The sequence below is a fragment of the Xiphophorus couchianus genome, chromosome 18 (genome assembly GCF_001444195.1).
Source record: "Xiphophorus couchianus chromosome 18, X_couchianus-1.0, whole genome shotgun sequence".
NCBI lineage: Eukaryota > Metazoa > Chordata > Actinopteri > Cyprinodontiformes > Poeciliidae > Xiphophorus > Xiphophorus couchianus.
Window position 1 is genome coordinate 16,967,803 of NC_040245.1, and position 16,328 is coordinate 16,984,130.

General features: G+C 39.6%; 1 protein-coding gene across 1 annotated transcript in view; it reads left to right on the top strand.

Moving 5' to 3' along the window:
* Positions 1-16,328, top strand: part of mmp28 (matrix metallopeptidase 28) — a 19,761-nt gene continuing 3,433 nt past the window's right edge. The window contains exons 1-5 of the mRNA XM_028044878.1: positions 1-242; positions 3,297-3,373; positions 3,744-3,931; positions 11,833-12,054; positions 13,479-13,724. Coding sequence (XP_027900679.1) covers positions 102-242; positions 3,297-3,373; positions 3,744-3,931; positions 11,833-12,054; positions 13,479-13,724 — 874 coding nt within the window. The 5' untranslated portion in view covers positions 1-101. The remainder of the gene's footprint in view (positions 243-3,296; positions 3,374-3,743; positions 3,932-11,832; positions 12,055-13,478; positions 13,725-16,328) is intronic.

Genomic DNA, 16,328 nt, shown 5'->3' on the forward strand with positions numbered 1-16,328 from the left:
CAGCGCTCAGAGCGGCTGTCAGGGATGCAGATCAGCTGTGTGAGCTCTCTGGGACTGACAGCATATTTAACCATGAGGAGACCAGCGGGCGTTGAGCAGAAATGCGCGCTGTGCTGACGGTGTGCTCATCCCGCCATGAGCCGCCGACCTCCGGGCGGGACATGAGGGTCTGGGTCCTGGCTGTGACAGCGCTGCTGGCCGCCAACACCGCCCGGGGATCACCGCTGCTCCTGGCTCCAGAGGTACTGAACTGAACTCTCACTCACCCGATGACCCATGTAATGTTGAAATTTGTTTACTGAAAGCAAATTCATTGTATGGAAAAAAAAAAAAAATCTCTAACTTCTTTAAGGGGAAAAGTTTTACATTTGAAATCTGCTTAAGGAGGCGATGGGAATTCACCTCACTAATTTGATTTTCGCCCTGGAGGAACACAAGGTTGACCATATTTTTTTGACACTAAATGTAAAAAAAAAAATCTTTCAAACGTTGCACAGTCTCAAAAAAGCAGAAAAATCTAACCTTTATTGGACAATTTTTTGTGACTGGTTGAGGAAATTAAATGTTTTTCACAAAATTTCATGTGGCACAATTATGGCTTGCTACTTTCTCCTTTGTCTCTTCAGACAGTAGGACAATTTTATTCAACTCAACAGGTTTTCTTTAGGATTTAGGTTTGGGAATTGTGGAGAACAGTTGATTTTGTGTGTGACGAACCTTTGCTGTTTATTTTACAATTTGGTTTTGATTCTTTTTTCAGAAAATTTAAAAGACTCAGCTAATCTATAATTAGCTTACTGACAGAATGCATCAGATTTTTTATTGAAAATCGCTTGATTGTATCAAGGATTGTACACTGCTCAAAAAAATAAAGGGAACACTTAAACAGGTGTTTAACACGTAAAGTGTTCCCTTTATTTTTTTGAGCAGTATACAAGTTTTGGAAGACAAACAGGCACACATCACCACAGATGCTTCACAGTGCTGCCTAACAGAGAGCATGATGTACTTTCCTACATACTTATTTGTTGCTTTAAATCAGAAGAAAAAAATAAGTTTTATATCTACAGTAAATGTTCCATTAAATGTCTGGTAAAGTATCAACTCAGAGGGATTTGTGAATGCTACAGCTGTAGTGTTTAGAGCAACATCAGGACGTGGCATGCAGTTAAAATTCAGACTCCCTTAGAAACAAATGTACCAAAGAGCATTGTTGCATGCAACAACGTTTGTTCATGTGTACCAGATTTCTTGCACAATTAGCAATATTCCGGGAGGTGAATCGACAAATTAATCAACCAATCAAACCATTTATAGCACTTTTTAAAGTTAGGTATGAAAAAAATAGTTAGACGCAGGGAATGACATTGATAAACTATAAACACGCACAAAAACTTTATCAAAATTTGTTCATACCCCTTGAACGTTTTCATTTTATGAACCATTGCAATTACAAACATGTTGTCTCGAAATGTTTGATAGACTAGGACAAAATCGCAAACAGTTATTAGTGGGAGAAAATAATACCTGGCTTTCAAATAAAAATCTGAAAAATGTAGACTGCATTTTAATTTATCTCTTTCTACTCTTTGAAACCCATAAATAAAATCCGGCTCAACAGCTGCCTCTAGAATTCACTAAGTTGGCAAGAAAACCTGTAAAAGTCTGCAAAAGACTCGGGATTGAGATGCAGGTTCACCTCCCATCAGGACAACGGCCACAAACACAGTCAGAGCTACAACAGAAAAACCTAGACTGCAGCATACACTGGCTGAATAACTCAAAGTCGAGACCTAAATCCAATAGAGAACCTGTGGCAAGACTTAAAAAATTATATCCACAAATGATACCCCAACAGACGTTTTGCTTTAATTGCAGCAAAATGTAGATGGGAAAAGCTTTGACTAAGGGGGGCTGAATACAAATGGATACACTATATTTGTATATGTATGCATGTATATACAACTTTGCATTATTTACCCAAGAGTTATGCACCAGTTTGTGTTGGTTGATCACAGAAAATCTAATAAAAGTCCAGTTTGTAATTATGATGAGACAAATAGTAAGTAAATTATACCAATAAAATCATAAGACACACACACTGCTTTTCAGTTTAAATGCACAGACAAAATTTCAGATATTGCTTTTCATCAAAGTCAATCTTTTGTCCCAGAATTGATGGTAAGTGTATAGTAGAAATAAAGTGATATAGCGATATAGAGTGATTAATTTGTATCACTCTGCTTATAGACAGGGGCAGAGAGAGCTAATCTCACTCTCATCTTGGAGCAAAACCTCCTGACATTTTTGTGTCTCATGTGGAACAAAGAAGCTTTCACACTCCTGGTTTCCATAACACTTATGTGTCATATTCCCTGATTCTCATTTCCTCCTCCAGCTCCTGTACATCTGTAATCACTGTTGTGGCTGCAGTTGTCTGAACATGAAATCTCCTGCATGCACCTATAGCTATCAAATTATGGTCAATCATAACCCCGCATGCAACATCTGTTGTCTTGTTCCCCGTGGCGTCATTTGAAACATGTATCCTTTGTGTCAAACTCTGGAGCTCCTCTTGAGTTCCCTCTTTGGAGGAAATACTTTCCAAATAATACCTCTGGATTTTAGGGACACCTCGGGGGTTTTTAGGTGTACGGGTGGTCCCTTTTATGAAGATATCAAATAATATACTGTGGATCAACAACAACAACAAAAAAATGTGCGTGTTATTTAGGGCTGAAAAACATGTTACGGTATAAAAGTTTGATATCAGTCGATATCGATAATTATTGATTAGTTTTTTTTGTTTTAAACATCTGAACTGATGTCATGGCCTTTCCTGTTTTATCCAGTTTTCACTCCATGTCATTGTTTTTAAGCAGTTATGACAAATGGTGCTCGTAACTGCTGCCGGCAAGTTACTCAACAGGTTGTTGCTAGGTTACCAGAGCAAGAGTGAGTTAGTTGATGACACCAACCAACTTCTGTGTATGGCTAGAGATGTTGGTGTGCTCTCTAGGGCGCCAAGCGACGGGAATGACGCCACTTCAAATCATGTTTTTTTTGTGAAATATTTAGGCAGCTAAAGCCTTTCCTCTGCCAATATCTCCCAGAATGCTGTGCTGTTCTGGATTGGAGTCCAGTGAAAGTATTGAATATTCAATCACACGTATTATGTATTGATATTTATCACATGTCTGTCGTGATGTATATTCTTATTGATTTACTTTAAGTAAAAACTAAAACATCATAAGTAATTACATTGGCAAACAGAATAATTGTTTCTGCCGTTGCAGGATTTTCTGGAGAAGTATGGGTATCTCCATCATGAGCACCAGATTCACAATGCAGTTGAAGTGCAATCAGCTGTCAGGTGAGTGATGTTAAAGTTGGGTCTCTAATGAGTGTATGAGAGTTTGTCATTTCGTTGCACCTGCGTTCGAGCCGCTGCTCTTGTTCGGTGCTCCTCATCAGTGTGAGGGTTTGCCTGGAGTGGGACCGGCCTCAGGACTGCATGACACCACAGGGCCGTAAAACACTCCCCCATGTCTGCACTGGGATCATGTCCCGAACCCTCTCTGAGCCATTCAGGAATATTACGAACCTCTCTGTGCTACCAACCCAGAGCAGAGTAGAAAACTTTGCCCACCATGACAGCTTAGATAGATTTGCTTTGTGATTTGCACATTGATGGCCTAATGATTGCATTTCCAACACTGAGAAGTGGTTTCCTCTCTCTGCAGAGAGTACCAGTGGCTCTCCCGTCTCCCCATCACAGGGCAACTTGACAGCGCCACCTTGAGGCAGATGGCAGAGCCCCGCTGTGGGGTGTCAGACGAGGGCAGCCAACAGGTCTGGGCCCAGAGGGTGAATGTCATCTTTACTGGGAAAAGACAACTGCAGCACCGCAGGAGGCGCTCTGCAGACCAAGGTAATTTGTTAAATCTTCAAACCTTTGAGATGTGATACTGGTGAAGAATTAGAGGCATGTTTATGTAGAATATCTAAGAAGATAAAGATCTGTTCTCTGGAGGTGTGTGTGTGTGTGTGTCCTTTTTTGGTTTTAAACAGACCAACAGTTAACTGGGAGGTCCCACCTTAATAAAGCACTAAACAGAGTTGAGGGTTGTAAATAAAGCCGCTAGATACCGACTGAAAAGCTTCTGGCGTTTAGCAGCAATCATGCCACAAATGAATCGTTCTTTGTGAAATATTTTCAACAAAACACAGCAGGGATTCATTTAATGCTAATACTCATCTTAATCTGTCAAACTTTTTTTTAAACTATATGCTCAATTGAGGTCTCAAAACAAGATAAGACCGGGACAAGAAAGGACCTGAAAAATTGTTTCATGCTGTTGAAAGTGCTGCAACATCTCATGACTCTCATAACTGATTTTATAAAAAAAAAAAGAAAGGTGTTTAGCAGTGAAGATTGTGCATAGAGTTTGCCAACTTAAAATTAATATTCCTTCAAAATGTTTTATATAATTTCAGTGTTTCATCAAACATTACATAAGTCGTTTTCACTGATTTGTTAAGACAACAGATAATGGCTCATAGCTTTAAATCTGATTCTGTCACAGCCATGAAAACTTATTCTTAACTTCAAATCTGCAACATGAAACTCTTCAGAAAAAAAGAATGAAACACTGCTTTTATTTACATTTAATCTGCTGTCTCACCTTGTTTTGGAAACAGAGTTGTTCAGCCATTTTCTCTATCCTGGGAAAGTCTACAGATTTCTTCCCTCAAGGAGTCATTAACCCTGTTTGATCAGTGTTTCTGTGATTTTTGAGAAATGCAAGGTTTTTCAAACACAGCAGTAGATTCTTAGCTCCAGGGAGAAATACCTCCAGTAATATTTTGCTTAATTTTCCTTAGCAAGTTGCGCATTGACAACTTACATATTTTTACCTTCAGAGTGGTTCTGGTAAAATTCTGTTTGGGGGTGGGGTCACTCTTCTTATCAGTAATGGTGAAGTTAATTTGAGACGGTTGGTTTCTGGCAAAGACAGGACTTTCAGTATTTTATTTGCTTTAAGCAGGGCCAAAGGGGATACTTTAGGACAGTTATTCCAAAAGCTTAATGTTAGTCTGATTTATCCATTTAAACAATGTTCATTTTGTTGCATCTACAGATGAAAGGAAAATGAATGATGATGTTAATGGACAAAATGGGCACCAAATTGGTTCAGGTCTATAATAAACTGAAAACAACAAAACACCAGGCCACTATCAACATTTTCTTCATCACTGACATAAAGGCCGATGTCAGTGAACCGTTATGTCAGGTTCACTTACATGAAGGTTCACTTCCTCTGAAATCGACACTTTCATGGAAGTTCGTAGCTATCCACACGGATGAAAAAAAAAATGTCTTCAGGAGGAAGATTTTATTGGGCAGATGAGATAAAGATGCAGCTGTTTGTCTAAAATACAAAAAATGTGCGTTTGGATGAGTCAAGTTGAGACTTTCAATCCAAAGTGGTGCAGTATCATGCAGTATCGTGCACTACCATGTATGATACTGCATGGTAGTGGCAGTATTATGCCGCAACCCTAGAAGTAGGAGTGCTGCATTGCTTGAACAGATGGGAGAATAAAGATGGAAGACTACCTATAACTAGCTTAACTTCACCTTGAATGAACTGCAACTGAAAAACGATTCCAAACACACGTTAAGCTGGCTTTGAGGTGGATAATGAAAGACTGACATTTTGCTTCCCGGTCGGCACCAACCTCAACTCAAATGTTGGGCTGCGATTAAAAGGCTGTCAAGAAACCACCTAATTTAAATAATCTCCACCAATAATGACAAGAGGAGTTGTTAAATGATCCCAGAAGCTTATTGTTGTCCACATTGTGTGTGTTGGTTAAATTGCACCTTTCAACAGGGCATTTATCCACTAATTACTGGGAGTGAATATGAATACATGAGCCATAACTGCAGACAGTAATCCCTGCCTTGTTTGGAATACACAAAATCCACAATAAATATAAACTTCTGCACACGTTTTTTTTTTTAGGAATGACTGAAGGTTTTTTGTTTCATAGTGGTTCCGCACTGCAAAGAGCATTTCAAATATGTCTTTAAAAGCTCCAGGTTAATTGTACATTATTGTGCATGATGAGTGGATGAACGCTCCTCACTGATATTGTAAGCTGTGCTCTCTAACTGCCGTCTCTCGCTGTGACAAATGACAGATTATCACCATTTCCTGCTGCTGTGTTTATTGATGTCTAAAGAGTGTAGCCGAGTTCTGCCAAACTTTTTTTTTTTTTTTACTAATTGAGTTCTGGCTCTCCCCCTCTCTGTTTGGGGTGATTTAGAGAAAATCTCCATGCGGTAGTAAAGGGTGTAATTTATTTCCAGCTGATGGAAACGCGATAGCCGAACACAAACTCAAGAAATAACTGTTGCAGTTTTCTTCACAGGCTTCCCCCCCCACACTATCTGGCTCAATCTACAGCTGGAGAAGGTCTGTCTGTGAATTCAAATTTTCAACATCCCAGAAGCAAAACGTTGCCCTAACTCAACCTACTCCCTCTCTGGCTGCTCACGCCTCCAACCCGATGAGGTGCAAAGCCTCTGCATACCTCCATGTCTCTGACAGCGTTAGTTAATGTTTGGGGAATGCAGTCGCTGCAGTGGCAGCCGATGTTTGGTGCTGCTTCTTCATGTCAGTACCTGAAGTGTTCCCTCTGGTAAACATGTACATAACTCAGAGACAGGATTGTGTTGTTTGCTGAACTGGTTGCCCGTTAGAGGCCCCAAATCAGACAGGCAGAATGGGCTTATATCTCACTGTTTTGGATGCTATCGAAGTGTTTCTATTTTAGCCCGAGACATAATGCGTAGCAGATTCCTTCACACCTTCAGGTTAAACCTCTCAGACAAAGTTTTTATTAACTGATCTTGACTTACACTAAGAGTCAAGATTATCACCATTCAGTATCACAATAGAAATGTCATATTGCATGGTGAGAAATGTATACAAAAAAAAAAAACAGGCCAGTGTTTCCACAGAGTGATATGGTTACAATTAAAGCCCTAAATTATGGGATTCAATATGTAATACAATGTGTATCATTAGAGAACTGATAGCAGAGTCTGCAGTTCAAATATGAGTGCATAGGGTGAAAATTCCTACGTTGATTCGTCCAGTGAGGATAAGGACGTCTGTGGCATCATGTCCACTTATGACTACATTATTACAAAAATCAATTCTGGCAGTCTTCAGGAACTAATTTCTTACTGAGATGCAATTTCTGCTCTGGTTGCTATGACATTTTCACTCTGATGCATGTTTAAATCCTGTCCATCTCAGTAACTCTGATTTGATGGTTTAAAAAAAAAAGGTGAATGGAAACAGCTAGAAGTCTCACTTTTTTCAAGCAATTAGTCCGTGTTTAAATAATGGAGATTTACCTTTGAGCTTCAAAAGTATTATTTTGAGGATACCATTTTTCACATCTTGTGACAGACAGATAAGTCCGTGTACTGCTTATATTTCCAAGAATATGTAGTGTGGCCCCAAAAAGTTACTTTAAGCTAACACAACAGTTGTAATGGTTGGAATTAAAATACTCATTTGGGATCTTTGATTCTCTGGTTCACACAAGGAGCCTTTAATTAGAATAATAATATCATTTCAGACTACAACACTTATCAAACTAACTAACGGTAACTGAGTGTATCAAGCTCCAAACGAAACCACCGTTAGAGTGATAATTTGAAGAACCGGATATACCAGTAGCTGGCAATAATAAGATATATTTTTATAATTTGGGCAGGTACTGTATTTCTATGCCACTCCAGCAACAAATGAATCACACACAATTTAAAATACTATTAAGTTCACCCCAAAAGTAACAAGGAAAAGAAATCACAAATAAACGTTTGGATTTTATGATAGATTAATTTATTTTACTAGAAATATATTTTATTCAGAAAATCCCAATTACCTTTCTATTTGGTATGTGAATTGTTTGGTTTCTTTCAATTGGTTTCATTATTTACACTATTTTATATCTAAATACCTTAGTGTCTGTTTTTTTGTATTTTTATCACTATGTCACTTAAATTACTTGTATCCATGTCCCATCTCCTCTTTTTTTGGGTCTCATTGATTTCTTAAAGTGAAGATTTTGTATATTATGACCAAAAGTTTAAGCAGAACCAAAAAATAAATAAAAAAAACCCCCAAAACGAGTTCACTGGCAGTGATGTTCTGTGCTTTAAGATAAGATATCCTTACTCATGGTAGTCTGTTTTCTGTTTAATGATGGTCTTTCACTTTGCCTCCAGTGTGCATTACAACACTTTTTTGTTTTGCAAAGTTTGATTTCTGTCAAGATTTCTAGAGTTTGTCACTCAAAAATACTATGATATATGTTATCAAAGAGTGATTTATTTGGGAGAACACTTGATCCTAATCTTAGAAAATTAAACTTTCTGATTTAAGGTTTTTTTTATAAGCCTCTGAACTTGGTGCCTTTTCTACTGGCGTTTTCACACTCTCACTTTGTCTGCACCATATGTTTGCAAACATGTATAGCTATGGAAAGTAATCAAATATATACTGTTGTTGACAAAAATACTAGGAAAATACATTTGCTCTTGGTATTTGAAGTTGATATTTGAAGAACAAGGATATTTCTTCTGTTGCAGACACTGTCAGATGAAGCTGACAGCTGCATTAATACTAAGATAAGGCAGATCCTCTCCGCTGTGGTGTGATCTTGTCAAGAAGGAACATGGCTGGCTGGCTCCGAGCTTCCAGGAAATTAAAGAGCAAACCTCAGCCTGAAGAATGTTGAATATTTACAGAACTCACATTCTTCCTGGCTCACGAGCGATGAAAGCACACTAGGTGTGTGCATGTTATTCAGAGGTGTGTCCTTTACGATGTGGACTGAACGATATGTAGTCCTGTTCAAAAGTCCTGAGTCATCCCTTATGTCTTTATATATTCACTATCGAATATATATATTCGATAGTGAATATATATTGTGTTTTACGTTGATTATATCAGTGGTAATAAATGCATATTTTGCTAATTCTGTTTACTCGTCTATTAAGATGATCCCTCCAGCACTTGTGAGCTTCTCCTGCAGCAGGACTCCATCTAACTGGATGAATCTATTAATGACAATAAACTTAGGATATCAAGGAAAGCAAATGTTTTTGGCACAACAGTCAAATGTGCACAAAAAGGGACAAAAATCTGGTAATATGAAGACTCCAGCTACACTTCAGAAATAACTTTTTGTCATATTTTTGCCTAAATGCACATTGGTCTCTTACTAAAGTGTTGCTTGAATTCTCACATTTAATCAACTCTCGGTGCCCAGACAAAACACCCTCCTGATGTGTCCTCGGAGTCTGAACAGTTTGGCCTTGCAGTCAGAGAAATCTTGTTTCTTAACGCTGCTTGCAAGCAAACTCCCTCTGCCCCATCACAATAACAACAATAACTTCAGCTATCGGACGATCTCGCTCCCTTCTGCACCTCAGCCATATTGGGCACCGTGGTAATTGCTTCCATAAGGGAAGTCTTGGAATGTTTTGTGTGTTGTACTTCCTGGCTCGTCCAAAGTTCTCGGGGGACCAGTTGTGCTGTGGAGGTCTGGGATGGTGAGGAGTCCAAGCTCAGGATGCAGACCGGTGCATGCTGTCTGGCTGCAGGCTGTCTGGCTGCAGGCTGAATGCAAGTCAGTCTTTTGAGAGCTTAGAAAAGAGACTGAAAATGTGGAGTTTTTCTCTTTGATCGTCTTTTACTGGAGAACACGTGGGCCACAATGGCACCTCTAAAGGAACAATTCCCTTCTTTTAACATCCAGCATCACTTTTACAAACCTTTCTTGAGTACTACCAGTTCTCCTATTGAATAGTTTTAAGACTCAAAATATCTGCAATCCAACACATGTTGCTGCTAAGACACAGTCTTTGTTTGTGTATTTACTCATAAGGAAACACAAACTGATGTCACTGCCAAACCCATGCCTTAATGACTTTAGATATCCAGATATTTTCCAGTCTCCGGGGTGTTGTTTGGGCCTCTCTGTAATTTGCAGAGTGCAATACTCATTTAACTCTTGCGGGTCACTTGCATCCCCTTTCTGCTGTGCATTGTTTCAGAAAATGTGCAAATGACAGTAAACGTGGCTCAACAAAGCTTTCTGCAGGGCTTAGGAGGCTGTTTGCATAAACAATAGTTTCCCATCTGCATTTAAATATATTTTTGACAAGTGTAAACATGCATGATTTAGGAAGCCAATTTATAGACAAACTACCTCTTCAGAAAGTATGTGCGAACCCTTAATGCCTGTTACGATCGGAAGTGCAAATTTGCAGCAGATTTAGTTGAAACTACCTTTTGTTCAGATTCAGAAAGTGTTCACCTTGCAGGGTTTACATGCTGTTACATTCAGGTGATGTCTCTCTCACTGACTTTCCGCTGAAAGCTTTGTTACAACAAAAACCTCCAATAGGATAATCTTGGGACTCTAGGGTGAAATGCATGATGCGAGTATTAAAGGATTAAGAGGAAGTGCAAAATCAATGTAGACTCGCCGTACTGTGTTGGGCCTTCTTTGACCTTCAGAGCTGCCTTAGGTCTTCGAGGCATAGATTCAACAAAGTGTCAGAAACATTGTTTACAGATTTGATCGTGTTTTGGGTGTAGATTGATCTCATTCTTAATTTCTCATTCTCGTGATTCTTGTCTCAAACCTTAGCAAGTTGACTCCTCCACATCCAGATGTCCACAGCGAGTTGCTGCCACGCGTTTAACTGTCCTCCTATTTCTGTTAACAAGCAGTTGAACATGTGCACGTCTGTGAAGATGCTTCCCTCCTTCCTCTGAATAAACCAGCAGCTGGATCTCCTGAAACACTTATATTACCTAATGAGTGTTTGCTCTTATATCAGCTTTGACTCCACATGGCTACATTGTGTAATTGTGTGGACACAACAGATTAGACGACAAGTAAATTAAAGATTGGTTTCATTTCACCCTGTATTTTTCTGTCACTGAACAAATGTGAGAAGCCAGCGACATGTGTAATTAAGTCCAAGCGCAGAAACCACAGACTCGTGTTGAGGTCAAACGTTTAGTCGAGCCGGGACTTTGATCGTTTACTCAGCTGGAAGCTGACATGGGTAACATCCTGTGATTTTCACACAGCCTGTTCATCTTCTTCAAATAGGAGCCTGAAGAAGGAATGTTTAATTGAAGACATGAACGATAGCAGGTGGCTACCTTCAGGGAACCTCCAGGAAACATTTCCTGAAGATTCACACTGGATTGTTATATGAAAGAGAAACTTGGGGGCGGGGGGGGGTGACAGCTCTTAAGGCAAGCATTTTCACAATCCTTGAATATGTTCTTAAGATTATTTAAATATGTTAAAACCTATGAATTTATTAAGACTTCAATAGAACTTGACTACTATAACTTTATATGAATAAGAAAACATGTACAAAGAGTCGTTTTCCAAATTCTGTTAATTGTGTTGTAGAAAGTGTGACAAAATCCAAATAGATAAAGGAATTCAATCAGTTTGCATAAAAGGAGGTAAACTAAAATAAATGTAATAATATTTTCCCTGGGAAATTATTTAAGTCAGTGATTATTTGATTGTATAATATTTGTTTTGGATTCTGGTGATTTTTCTATATTGTAACATGTTTGTTTCACTCAGTAGATGACTTACTCTTCTAGGCAGTTAGATACAGATTTACTACTTTTTACCATTTGATATATTCTGGACAGTCCTTTCCATTAAAAAGGACCAGACCTACCATAATTGTTGTTTGTTTTGCAGCTGAGAAGTGGTACAAACGACAGCTGACCTACCAGATAGTGAACTGGCCGCGCCACCTGTCTCTGGGCTCCGTCCGGCTGGCAGTGCGAACTGCTTTCCAGCTTTGGAGTAACGTGTCTGACCTGGTGTTCCGGGAGGCCCCCGAGGGCCCCGCAGACATTCGGCTGGCTTTTTATGAGGGGGATCACAACGACGGGGCCAGTAATGCCTTTGATGGACCAGGTCGGGGTCACAGCCTGAACAAAACAAATATGGCACTTTGATTTCAAATTTATTGTTATTATCATTAATAGTTTGTTCAGTAAACATAGTAACCTTATTCTAAAATAACATTAAAGAAGCAAATTAATTTGTTTACGTATATACTGTATAACATTGTACAGTCACCAGGTTAATGTGTGGTTTGAGCTCATTCCTACAAAGTGGCACACAGAAGTAACTCTTGCTAAATATTTATTACATGTGACTACAGGCCGGGAACAAAATAGACCTAATTAGTCCAGCTCAGCGATACTTGACCCTCAAATAACAAACACAGGCATAATCCTTTAGCATACTCTTTCTCTTTTAATCCTGCATAAAGAGCTCAATGCACAACGTAACTTCAGTCCTTTCCTTTACAATCAGTTTTAGATTCAGTTTATTTATTCACAACAAAAAAATTGAATAGAAATGTCCCTTATTGACTCACATTGGGGAAATTTGCATGAAACAGCAGCAATGTGACATGTAGGTTCACACAAAGATAAGACTATTAAAAATATATGAAGCCAGACAACAAACACGATTAAGAATAACATACAGTACCTTGAGGACGAGATCATAACTTAAACATTCAGTTATCAGAAATAGTGTACTCTGATACAAGGACTGTGTAACTGAGTAGAATAATTTTTTAAAGCTGTAAATAATCTGCATGTGTGCTTATGCATTAAAGGAGAAAACTATTTATATTACATGAAAAGTAGACAATATCCAAGATGTTGTCTACTTGAGTTCGGTGGGAGCAGCGATGGTTATAGAGTCTAACAGCTGCTCGGAGGATTACAGTTAATGTCAGCAGTATCTGGAGACAATGCATGATTGGAGAGTAGTAGGAAAAAGTATCAGAGTAGGGAAACTATGTCATTATGCTCAGGATAACCCAACGAAGCTAATTATAAACTTGGTCAAAAATGGAAAGTCTAGTTTTAAAGGGAGACAGGGTGTCAAGCAGCTTCTCTCACTTCTACAGACAGAAAAAACTTCAGCCAGCGTTAAATCTAGGAACCACCAGTGAACCTGCAAATGCTTTGGTTTTCTCCAAGTGCTCTGACTTCCTCCCACAGTCCAGCGCAGGTTAATTGGTCTCTCTAAATCATCAATTGATAGGTGTGTGTTTGTGTGCGCGTATGTGTGTTTGTGTGTCTCCGTGTTTAAGATCTCACTTTAAGGAAAATAAAGTTTCCATTTATTAGAACAGCAAACACATAAGAAGCTACAAATTAAAAACAAATAAAAATCTCAAGCCTATTGTACCCTTGTTAATGTTAAACAAATTGTACAATAACAGTTTGCAGCACCAGTCAGATACGAACCGGTCTGTGCAGATGCAGCAGTCGGCTGTAACGCAGTAAATATGCAACCGTCTCATGTCTGACATTCAGGTGGGACGTTGGCTCACGCCTTCCTGCCTCGCAGAGGAGAAGCCCACTTCGACATGGCGGAGAGATGGACGCTGAATGGACACAAGGGCCACAACTTGTTCATGGTGACCGCCCATGAGATCGGACACACTCTGGGCCTGGAGCACTCCCCCGTGCGGCATGCTCTGATGTCTCCGTACTACAGGAAGGTGGGCCGCCGCCTGGTCCTGAGCTGGGACGACATCCTTGCGGTGCAGCAGCTGTACGGTGAGCACATGTTCGCTCTGTGACGCGAGGGTGGGGTGGGTGGAGATTCAATGTCCGAATGACAAATCTGTCTGGCTTCAAGGACATAACAAAGGATGGAACCCATAACGGTTATGAAAGCAGACTGTCTTTGAGGAGACCCTGGTGTAGAATAATCCTTTTGTAATGCCACTCATTAAATTAGGATTGGACTGGGCAAGAAAGGGTCAGACAGCGACTGGCTGCATACAGATGATGTCAGAGGTTTACATGCATTTATTCTAGATATAAATGTCCTTTTGGGGGTTTTTTGTTCAGAGGGGAATGACTGTACACTGTAAATCCTTACAATGACTGTATGCTGTACAGTAATGGTACAAAAGTTTGAATTTAGAGTGAGCTTTCACTACAGTTACACACACATACACATATTCCAAAATAAGTAGATAAATAATATATGACAAATGTCTCCTAGCAATAGAAAACAAGCTCTTTGTGTATCCATGGATACAGAAAGAGTCTACTTTTTGTGGACAAATTGCTAGAATTTATTGTAAAGCTGTAAACACAGCTGGGTCATAAATTTCTTCTTCTACTACTTGAGCTGGATGGTTGAAACTTGGACACAGCTTGGTGTTTCATCATCAATGATCCCAGTGACAATGATTCCAACTTTAGGCACTGCAATATACTTAAGCATAAGTTAGACTTAAAGTTAAACTTTGTGCACTCTTTTGTGTTTTTAGATATTATCAAAGCTGCATGTTGTGTTGTGACTCCATAATGGGGATATAGTGAGGAGTCAATCAGGTGTGAGCAGAAGCGGCATATTTATGGCAATTCACTTTGAGCTTGTTTTCGCAAACGGGTTGAAAATGAGAACTAGTTGAAAGCTGACTTCTGTTTGGCTCACAGTGATTAATTGTACACATTCAGAGCCTTTGTGTAATCAACCTCACAACTTTAATGCAACAATCGAGAGGCCTGATGCGAAGAGCAGAGGACTTTCTGCAGTCTGGAAGTTTTTCTGAATTCCTGGCAAACATGGGAACGGCTTCTAATCCAAACCACAACATCCCCTCTCTGTGCTGAGTTTATCTTTGTAGCAGGATGGGGTTCACTCTCTGACCTCTCTTACGCAGATTTAATACTGCGAGCTTCATTTAACACACTCAGAGGCCTGTTTGTGTCTCATCGTTACCCAGCGTTTCTCTGGCAGTTCCTGTCAGCTCTGTTGTGATAAATGACTGCTGTAGCAGTATCTCCTCATGACTATGCGTGTGTCTGTATAACAGTTTTTTGTTTCCAGGGAGTGTGCCGTAACTCCTGGCATGTTCAAAGGCAGGTTTCCACATGCGTCGTTCTGCATTGTTGTTTTTTTCCCACCTTCTTGGGAAATGGATTCATTGCAACATTTGGAACAAACAATAACACATCATCGTGTCTTTTCACACCAAACACAGTTCCTTGGTCACCTCCGGGATCAGGCGTTGCTCTTGAATCTGTGAGATCTTTCTCTGCTTTGACCCTGAGCCTCAGGTGCACAGCAGCTACACTCTGCAGGAATGCCTTCATGCCTGCAGGACAGTCTGACAGTCATTTGTATAATGCAGCTCTGAACTTGAGATTGGGCTCAGGAGAAGCTCGCAGGCAGGCCGTCTTTGGATGCCTCCCTTTCTACTTATCTGAGCAGTCCCATCTGCTTAGCCTCTGGACACATTTTGTTCTCAGCTTCTTGAATTAGATTCAGAAGCATCCCTCACCCAAACTTACTCAAAAAACAGCAAAATACAGTGACTAGTCTTTACAATTTTGCTGTCTTTTTGCTTCCTAATAATTTTTATTGTTTGCCACTCAGGTGTAGCTTAGCAAACTGCAGCTGGATTTTTTTCCCCCCGCAAACTCATCTGTGCTAATTTCTACCCTGTGGCTGTAATTTCTGCAGCTGCTCCCACGTAAATGTCAAGCAGCTTCTCACACAGATACAGACAGGACTGCTGGCGCTGCAGAAAAATCTTCAGCCAGGTGTAATAGTGTTTGTGAGTGAACCTTTCCTGCTGCTCTGACTTGCTGCTATCCTGCAGGTCCAGGAGAAGCATGTTTATGGCAGAATGAATCAGTCAGCATTAATAAGGTCTTCTTAACCTGGAATACGATGAATAAATTGTTGCTTTGAACATATTTTATTCAAATAGGACTATAAAAATGTTGATAGGGCCTCTCATTAAAAATAACTGATGTTCATAGCTAACAAAAGACTCATCTAGTTCTTACCGGTGCCTTTAATGATAAAGTTATTCAGTCTCTGGTCTATTCAGAATTAAAATTATTCTGTTCGGGGCTCAGAAACAGTACAACAACCCATGGTCAGTGAACACATCATGCAACTGTATCCACAAACGCTGCAGCTTTTCTTCTCGTGGCACAACATTCTTTAAGAGTTGGGAAACTTCCTCAACAATTTCATATACATCTTAACATCCAAACATCTAAAACAAAGAGTGAATTTTGGAAAATAATATACTGCTTTAAAAATGATTTCACCAGGAAAGTTTCTGAAAACATTTCGTCTACGAGAGCGTTTTTATGTTTGAGCGAAGTCAGACTTCCAGACCTTATCTCTGT